The 9,754-nt window shown below is 48.5% G+C and overlaps 2 protein-coding genes across 2 annotated transcripts; one reads left to right on the top strand and one right to left on the bottom strand.

The window, feature by feature from the left end:
• Window positions 1-1,660: 1,660 nt before the first annotated feature.
• On the top strand, window positions 1,661-2,228 carry PtA15_9A675 (uncharacterized protein; the record flags this gene model as incomplete). Its single annotated transcript, XM_053172909.1, has 2 exons — window positions 1,661-1,732; window positions 1,923-2,228. The coding sequence occupies 2 exons, from the start codon at window positions 1,661-1,663 to the stop codon at window positions 2,226-2,228; spliced, it is 378 nt and encodes a 125-aa protein (XP_053024103.1).
• Window positions 2,229-7,202: 4,974 nt separating this feature from the next.
• Window positions 7,203-8,807, bottom strand: PtA15_9A674 (uncharacterized protein; the record flags this gene model as incomplete). The annotated part of the gene is made up of 8 exons (XM_053172908.1): window positions 7,203-7,309; window positions 7,398-7,604; window positions 7,670-7,705; window positions 7,807-7,941; window positions 8,007-8,269; window positions 8,340-8,402; window positions 8,473-8,527; window positions 8,621-8,807. The coding sequence occupies 8 exons, from the start codon at window positions 8,805-8,807 to the stop codon at window positions 7,203-7,205; spliced, it is 1,053 nt and encodes a 350-aa protein (XP_053024102.1).
• Window positions 8,808-9,754: the final 947 nt, after the last annotated feature.

Here is a 9,754-nt window from a genome sequence, read left to right as displayed (position 1 = left end):
ATCCCTCAATTGTTAACCCGGTCATCAAGAGTAAACTCAATGCCCAGTACAGGCCGGCCATCAAGAGTACGCAACCCTCTTGATGCCCAGTCTGTACCAGTAATCAAGAGGATTCAGCCCTCTTGATGGCCAGTACAGACGGGTCATTGAGAGGACACAGCTCTCTCAATGACCGGCCTGTACCTCAAGAGGACACATCCCTCTTGATGGCAGATCTGTGCCAGTCATTAAGAGGACACAACCCTCTTGATGACCGGTGTTGTGTCCTCTTGATGGCTGGTACAGAGGACACATCTGTACCGGGCATCAAGAGGACACAACACCGGGCATCAAGAGGACACAACACCGGGAATCAAGAGGACACAACACCGGGCATCAAGAGGACACAACACTGGGCATCAAGAGGACACAACACCGGTCATCAAGAGGACTCAAACCTCTCAATGGCAGGTACAGATGTACCCTCTCAATGACCGGTCTGTACCGGCCATTGAGAGGGTTGTGTCCTCTTGATGACCGGTGTGTACCGGCCATTGAGAGGGTTGTGTCCTCTCAATTAGTGGTACAGACCGGGCACCAAGAGGGTTGTGTACTCTCAATGGCCGGTCTCTACCAGCTATCAAGAGGGTTGTGTACGCTCAATGGCCGGTCTGTACTGGGCATTGAGATGGTTGTGTACTCTGGATGGCCAGAACAGACCAGCCATCAAGAGGGTTGTGTACTCTTGATGACCGGTCTGTACTGGCCATCAAGAGGGATTTCCTGGTTTAATCTAGCCGCTGACAAGTGCGTGTAAAACCAGGGTGTAAAAATCTGGCTTTAGAAGTGCCAGATCTGACTTTACACGGCCGTGTAAATCTTAGAGAAGTCCTCCAATGAGCACAACGCGCAGGGCTTACAAGGCTGAATTTGGACAGATTTTGATGCATTTAAACATCATTTGAAATCTAATCTGTTGTTATATTGCAAGCTCCAGAGCAATACAGGAAGCAGGACTTCTTTTCACCACCAACTGTTGAGTGGAAACCTCTAAGCCAAAAAGGCTGGAATCAAAAAATGAAATGCTGTCAGGCCAAAGTACTTGGACATAAGGGGTAAGTCAAACTTACCAATTCCCTCTGTTGCAGGTGTGTGTCTTGCAAAAAAAGCCCCTTGGCAGGAGGGACCACACTACATATCACCCTTTTTGTGGAGCCAAGTTTTGGCGGGATTGATTTTTGAAGCTTTAAGGGCCCAATTAGAAACTAGTTTTGGGATAATTTCAGGTTTCCTTTCAAAGAAGTTTGGGATACCTTTTTGCTAACTCGTTTTGAAAGTGAAAAATCTCAAAACAACCCAAACAACCTCGGGGAGGTGGCTTGGGGGAAACTGGTTGACAACGTGATTACATAATAGCCTCGGAAGAGTCCTAACCTGTATTACTAAATATGAAACAAGTCTTACATTTGCACTCGTACCGTTTGCCAATTCCTTGGACCCGGGTATCATGATATTACCATGCCGGTTACATGGCCCTGATACATACAAAAGACCAGTTTGCCTCTGACCTCAAGGCCTGGCTGATGACCAATCCTTTGATTAATCATGTGGCTTCCTCATTACTTGCTTTTTATTGTCTCAATTATTAGCCAGCGCATAATAGGCATCTACACGTCCCTCGATGCTACCACATCAAGACTTTGGCTTCCTATATGGCGCCCGCTGGCCAAACCATTGGCGGGCAGCACCACAGGTTGCTTGAGCTGCCGTACTTCTGGCTTCCATCAATCAGACTTGTGTATGTGCTTACTGGCCTCAAATCTCCACAGGACCCACCTTCCCAAAACTTATCTACTTGATCAACTTTCTGCTCTCCCAAGTTCTGACCAGCTTGTCTCATAAAGAAGCAATTGATGGTTTCAGCGCTCAATTTGCCAGTCTAGCAGTCCACTCTCAAGACATCCGCGATCAACACATCCTCTCTCCACTTGAAGAAAATCGCCTTCAAGACACTAAACTTCAAGAAATCCGCCTTCAAGACATCCACCGTCAAGATATCCACCTTCAAGATATCCGCCGTCAGGACATGTACCCTCACAACATCCACCTTGAAGACATTTACCTTGAAGATGTCTACTCTCAACTTCATCCCATCGACTCCCAAACTGGAAACGTCCGCTCTGAGGGCAGGTACTCTCACCTTCAAAAAATCCGCTTACAACAGATTGAACTTGTGTGCCAAGTGTTAAACTATCTTCTGGGCCACCCAACCATGCCTCTGGAACATCTAGAGGAATGGTGTACAGTACTCGCCAATGCCGCATTTGATCACAATGGGGGACACGGAAAGGTTTCCGATTCAATTATCCTTGCTTTTTACACAATCTAGGTGCAGCATCACAATAATGCTCGTTTCGCAAAGAGAATTGAAGATTTAGCAAAGTATATCAAGTTTCACACAATCCATCCCTCAAACGTAAGGGTCCAATGGGCACATGGTGTGCCTTTATAAACAAGTTTCACCAGGAAAATAAAATAGTCACTTGATGACAAGTGACATCATGCCAGCTCCAGTGGGCTACCCACCATCTACCCACCATCTACCCATCATCTACCCACCATCTACCCACCATCTACCCACCATCTAACCACTTTAAGAATTTCCACAGGAGATCCTCAGTTTCTGCTGGGCACCACTGATCCCCATTTCTGGTCAGCTGATACTCAGCTTTAGCTCCCAGCTTATGCTCAGCTTTGGTGCCCAGCTCATGCTCAGCTTTGTTGTACAGATCAGAACCAGTCCTGGCCCAGCTTATTTTCAGCTTTATTCCAGTCATGGCTCAGCTTAGACTCAGATTAGGACTATCATTGGCCCAGCCAATGCTCAGCTTTGGACCAGTATTGGCTCAGCTGATTTTCAGCTTTGGATAAATCTCGGCCCAGCCAATGCTCAGATTCTGAGTCTGACCACTCCTGTAACAGCTTATGCTCATCTGTGGACCAGCCTTGGCTCAGCTGATGATCAGCTGTGGACCAACCTTGGCTAAGACAATGCTCAGCTGTGGACCAGCCTTGGCTCAGCTGATGCTCAGCTGTGGACCAGCCTTGGCTCAGCTGTGGAACAGCCTTGGCTCAGGTGATATTAATCTTTTGAATAGTCTCAAACAATCTGATACTCAGCTTTGGAACAGCCTTGGCTCAGCCAATGCTCAGATTTGTACCAGCATTGGCTCAGCCAATGCTCAGCTTTTGAAAAAATTTGGCCCAGCTGGTGTTAATCTTTGGAACAGTATTGTCCCAGCTGATCCTAAGCTCTGCACAAGCCTTTTCCAAGATGATGCTCAGCTTTGGACCATTTTTGGCTAAGCTGATGCTCAGATTTGGAATATTCTTGGTCCAGCTGACACTTGGATTTGTTTCAGGCTTGGAATATCCAATGCTCAGCTGTGGCCCAGGCTCAGCCAATGCTCAGATTTGGCCCAGGCTCAGTCAATGCCTACTGCTCAGCTTATGATGAGCATCAGCTGTTCCTGGGAAAAAATTAGGATCAGCTGACTGTGCCACATTGAGTGCTCTGGTGCAGTCCTGCAAGCTCTACAAGTGCTGGTGGAGCAGACTTGGAGCAGCACTGGAGTAGCTCTGGAGCAGAAACCAAAGCTGCATCATGTCACTTGCCATCAAGTGACTATTTTTTTTTCCTGGTGTTTGGTTTTCTTTCTGGATGATATTTAAATACTTACTAAAATCTTGTTTCAAAAAAATAAAAACTTTCAGAGCTCCATTACCCCATGTACGGTTTCAATCCCAATTTTTGTTAGTCATCCAAAATACACATCAGAAAACAAAGTAAAACTGACACCGCAATTCTGATCATGTTTATAATTTACATCAATCTGGTTATTAAAAGAATATGAGAAACTGAAATTATATTTCTTGTTAGATGCTGAAAACAACTTTCACTATTGTAATAAACATGACAATAGAGCTGGGAGTATTGTACCTGAAAGCAGAGCGAGATGCACCTGCTATGAGAGAATGATAAAGGAAATGGGCTAAGTCTGTTTGAGGATTTCCTCTGTTTCCACGTTGTGGGTAGTTCTATGAACCTGCCGAGATATTGATAGTGTCAGCTACTAGTCTGGCTGCCCTCTCCACTTCTCTCTTGGACTTACTAAGCGCTAGTGTGTTAGCGAAGTAGTTTTGTCTTGTTCTGGCAGAACGACTCCGCTGGGTCTGGGGCTGCTCGAAGAATATTGTTCAATTCAAGTCAGCTGTTTGTCTTTTCTTTGTCTGGTAGGAACTGCCCTTGACTTACTTGTAGCTGTAGCTTCCAAGGTCCTCGCAAGCAGTTCTTCTTGTGTCTGGGGACCGAGACGTTCCGCGAGCGTTCTGCGAGGGAACGGGAATCTAGTTAGTCTTGAGAACAAGAGACTTTCATCCACGGTACGTACAAGGTTTTGAATCTTGTTTGTCTCTTTGGCTGGGCTTTGACCGTTAAGGTTCTCGCTTGCTTATCCGCTGCTGCAAAACGCCGAGGCAATACTTTTGTCAGCTTAGGTGGCTTACCTCTCTTAGAGCATCCACCACCGTCTATGTAAGCCCGCTTGGTAAGGCATATTCACCAAGTATGTAAGCCATTTTCCACCCCCGTGCCCTCTTTAGGGCTCGTTAGCTAAATAGTCGTTCGGTAAATCTTTAGGGCTCGCTAGATTTACCCATTGCTACAGAGCCTCTGTAAGGGAAATTTTAACGAGTCTACCAACTGCCCCCTGCACCCCCATGGGCCATATGTCTTTTTCATGTGTACCCCATACATTTAAGTACATACATCCCTCCAGCACCAATCTCATCATCACCCCAGCTACACCTCCTTGAGGTTGTGCCCCATTCGATTCCTCAATAGAAAGTTCATTGAATTGAAAAACCGCTCTATCAATGGCCGGTCTTTTGACCAGTCGGTCATCAATTGAACGGTCATAGAATTGGGTGTAGAATCACATGACTGCTTTATCAATGACCAGTTGGTCATTGATACAACAGTCACATCAAATTAAGACCAGTTGATCATCAATAGAACAGTCACATTGAAAGACCGGACGGTCATCAATAGAACGGTCATAGAATCAAAAGACCGCTCTATTGATTACCAGTCTCTTGACCGGTCGGTCATTGATAGAACAATTGTAGGATCAAAAGACCGCCCTATTGATGACTGGTTTTTTGACGGGTTGGTCATCGATAGAACAGTCACATTGAAAGACCCATTGATCATCAATAGAACGGTCATAGAATCAAAAGACCACCTATTGATGACCGGTCTTTCAATGACCGTTCTATCGATGATCAGTGTTTTGATGATGAGTCTTTCATGAAAGACCTGTCCATTGGTCTTTTGATGACCAGTACTTGATGACCCGGAATATGTATGAGATATAGAGTGCTGTGTTTTATGTTTACTACAGAGCAGCCCGGGCCCCGATGGACACGAGGGTGGTGATGGTGTCTTTATCTCAACGTGCGCTGCCTACCGAGTCGATACCTAGCGACGAGGGAGGCTTTTTTCTTTAGCTAAGCAACCGAGCCTCGTGGGACTCGCTGGCTACCTAAAGATTTACCTAGACGGTGGTGGATGCTCTTAGCAGCTGGGTCTTGTCGACTGTACCGCGCGAGCTTCCTTAACGGTTGCTGCGGGCTGGGGTCCGGGCCTGTATTCCTACAGTTAGGCCCTGTTTGGCAGCGTGATTATTACGCAATAAATAATCTTGCCATGTCCCCCTACATTGTGTAAGACACTACTTTTCCGCCTGATCTTTTCAAAGTAAACTGCCAAGCCCTATGAGGGTTTACTTTCAAAAGATATCCTAAAAAGACATGTTTTACCATATGTAATGTAGCATGTTTCCTATTATTACGCTGCCAAACAGGGCCTTATTACTCAGGTTTACAAGCTGATCTCCAGGAGCTGATGATCGATGAACCAAGATTAGGATCTCTAGGAAAGGCCATGAATATAAATGGCACGCGATATATTACCCAAAATATTGACAGAATCTTCCAAGAAATCTTCTCAACCAAACCAGCGAAGGACCTATCCGCCGAAACCAGATTAGCCGCATTAGCTGTCCTTTATTCGCTGGCCACAACAGAGGAAATGGTTGTCAGTAAGAAGGCCAGCCGACTGATGAAATCAATCATAGAGAACAAACCACGCTGCTTCTTACTCAAGCATGAACATACACTACTAACAAAGTTGGCTGGAAAAATTCGAACAAACCCGTCCGAAAAAGGCACCGAAGTTCCCCCAAGCTTTGGTTCATGCCCTGATCAACTAGGGGTCGAGCTAGGAAAAAGGATTAAAAAAAACTCTACTCAATGTGGTGCTTACTGCTCCCTCACATACATAATTGCTGGAATCTTGCTCTTTACCTTCCACACCCCGAAAATATCTCCTTTTTTCTTCTTCGCTATCCTGCAGTGTTACTCATTGTTAGATTTCTAGCTTTTTATCATTCAATTATGCATATCTGATCAGTGTGTCATCTGAGCAACCCTGAAACATCTGGAATAGTCCAAAAAATAGTTGTTCTCCTATAGCTAAAAGTTTTGTGATCTTGTGTAACACTTGTGAAACATACTTACTGTTTTTCTTTTCCCTCATGAACACATCAAGTTGTCTCCCTTGAACCCTCCTCCTTTTTCCTTCGGTATCTCCCATCCCATCCCTCACTTGATGTGTAGCAGATATACCCCCTGGGAAAAACTCTGCATGCTCTGTGGAGATCTTTCCTCGCAGGCTTCTTGCAAAGTGCCTCTCCTCCGTTCAATCGGTAGTTTTTCATATTTCTTCATGCCATGACAAGAGAGTTGCAAGCCGGCTGGCTCTGAGCCGCGTTCTCATGGAGGCTGTTGCATTTCAAACAAAAATTTGGCCCCGGATTATCTGCAAGTAAAACGAAGAAGGAACTGTCTGCAGAGAAGGCCAGAAAGAAAAGAGAGCCAAAAAAACAACAAATTACGGAGGGAATTGTGGGCAACCAAACCCACTGCACTTCCCGGAAGTGGTGTCCCTCCGTGCGACGTAGGGCAGATAGTTTTGGACAATTATGATGGGATTCTTCGGCTACAGACATGAAGACCCGGCTCGGGGATCAGGCCGGGAAGATTGTATAAACATGGATTAGGAGCGTATCCAGTGCGGCTCCTTGGGAGATGCGGAGGCTGCTCTATGCACAACGGGAGGCTCGCCGGGAAGGTGTGAAGTAGCCTTTGAGACTGTCGAAGCTCGGCTTGGGCTTGTAGTCTTTGTCGAACATCAGCGCTTCGCCGGCGTCTGGCGCGGCGAGGGAAGGAGAGGAAAAGAAAGAGGCGAGCGGTTCAGCTATGTCGGTGTTGGAGAACGATCCGTCGAGCGCGCTCACCTGAGGTGCCCGGGGTCGTTGGGATCCACGAGTACTGGTCCGAGACTCCCCAGAGCGTGATCCCAAGACAGCCGTCGAGACCCGCACAGACTTCAAATGCCGCCTCGAAGTCCTTCGTCTGCTGCTCTCTGTCTTTGGCGATCTCGCTTTCACTCCTCCCTTGCAGCTTGATTCGGATGTCAAGCTCACTCAGAGCGACAAGTAAACCTTGGAAGAAAAGGACGGCTTTAGCGGGCTGTGGGATTCGGTGGGAGTAGCGCTAGGTCAATTACCTGCATCTATGAAACGCTGCAAATTCTTCTGGAAATCTTTTAAATCGGCCAAAGAGGAAGAAGAAATCAAAAGTCAGTGGGATGGGAGACCAACAAATGTGAGAGCCCTTGCTAGAGATTGCCGGGTATTACTGTACCTTTAGGAAACTTTCCAACTTCCAGGTGACTTTGGAAGCCGACGGCATCCAATATGCCCTTTTTGTGCAGGGAGGTAGCCAGCTCGAGCATCTTGTCCGACTTGACATTCTTCTCTTCGATGCTGAAGTCGTTAACTGGAAGCCAAGCAGTCAAGATAAGAGAGCATACCAAGACATGTTCAGGAGAGATGGTTACTGACTGAACAGCAAGACGTCAGGGTTGTACAGCTTCGCCAGCCGTCTGGCCTCAGTGTAGATGTCGACAATGAACTCTTCGCCCCAGGTCTGGAGCCAGACGGTCTGTCGGAGCACGCCGCCGGTATCATCGATGATCTCGTTGCAGACGTCGAGGGAGATCATGCTCTTGGCGTACTTCTTGAAGATGAGCTCCATGTGCTTGTACGCCGCCGCCTTCATGTCCTCCTTGCTCAGGTTCGAGACCCAGTTAGGATTCTGGGTATGACTGTCCCCAGCACAAACGGTGCTCTCAGCGCGTTGTCGCTCGGGACGGGAAGAGTTGGTGAATGACCTACGCTAGGATGGCGTGGCCCCGGAGCTTCTTGCCGTTCTTGATGACGTACTCGTGCAGGGTGTCGCTAAAAACCAAAGACGAACTCTCAGATCCTCAAAAAGGATTCGGCCGCTTCCAAAGACAGCCCGACTTACAGGTCCGTAGTCACCTCCTTTCCGCGCTCCTTTTCAGTCTCGCCCCACTTCATTTCTGGGGAGGGTGGCGCGCAGTCAGCCGATGAGAAAAAAAATGCGCATCAAATCGCGGCTTATGGTCCGAGGACGTGAGGCGGTCAAGACTGACCGTTTTCGGGGGTGATGACGCTGAAGAATTGGTCGACCAGCTTCTTGTACGCCGGGTCCTCGGTCAGATGCTTCACACTGACAGCCGCGCCCACATACATCTGCTGCTTCGCGGGCGGCGGCGAGGCACAGCTCGCCAGCGCGGCCAGCAGGAAAGAGAGCCCGAGCAGGGAACGCGTCTTGGCCATCGTTAAGCGGGCTTGAGCTCAACTCAATAAGAAAGAAGAAAAAAAACGACGAAATGGGTTGGACACGGCGAGAAAGGATAGGAGGCGGAGCGAGGTGTGTGGGGTGGCAGGCCCTGCTGGGACTGCGAAAGGGCGTCTGCTTTAAAGGACGCCCGCACGAGCAGGCCAAGCATCTGTTGCCATGTAGCCACATTAGCAGTCGGCAGTGAGCGCCGCACCAGTCGGCCCTTAAGAATACAGACATGGGTGGGGGGGGGGGGCGTGACTCCCAGTCGGCGGAGCTACAGACGGCACCCTTTTGAAGGGCTGGACTAAACTCGGTCTTGGATACATTCGCCTCGCCATGCACCTGAAACGGGAAGGGTCGAGGCCCCACGCAACGCCAGGGTGGCGTTGCTAATTGTCCATCGATGTACATACGCCGTCACTCTGCGCGTCTCCTATCCGACCCTGGCGCGAGTATGCTGGAGTCAAGGGGGTTGCAAGCTGCGACTATTCTTGGAGGGCCTCCCCTTCGCCTTGGCTCCACACATATACACCTGCGCGAACAGGTTTCTGCGAGCCTCCCGTCCTGGCCACTCATACCACAGACGACACGGCGATGTAGCCATGGTCCGACCCACGCCCGCAGCCCGGCTCCAGCCAGCACCGCTAACCCTCAACACCCTGAACTCGTTGAGCAGCCAGACCCAACCCAGCAGGGCCCGCTGTCCTCAGAAAGCCGCTGGCCAGCGGCTCTGTACGCGTGCTAGCTTAACTAAGCCTCTTGAACGGAGGGTTTGGGGGACCCCGCCCGGAGGGCTCTCCGCAGGAGAGGCTTACGACTAATGTCTGAAGTCTGGCAGGGAAAGGAAGGATATTCAACCCCAAAACCACTAAATAATTATTTTTTGAATCAGCAAAATATGTACAAAACAACACTGAATAGACAGTTTCATTGGCAGTGC

The sequence above is a fragment of the Puccinia triticina genome, chromosome 9A (genome assembly GCF_026914185.1).
Source record: "Puccinia triticina chromosome 9A, complete sequence".
Taxonomy (NCBI): domain Eukaryota; kingdom Fungi; phylum Basidiomycota; class Pucciniomycetes; order Pucciniales; family Pucciniaceae; genus Puccinia; species Puccinia triticina.
This window is presented reverse-complemented; position numbering and strand designations above follow the sequence as displayed.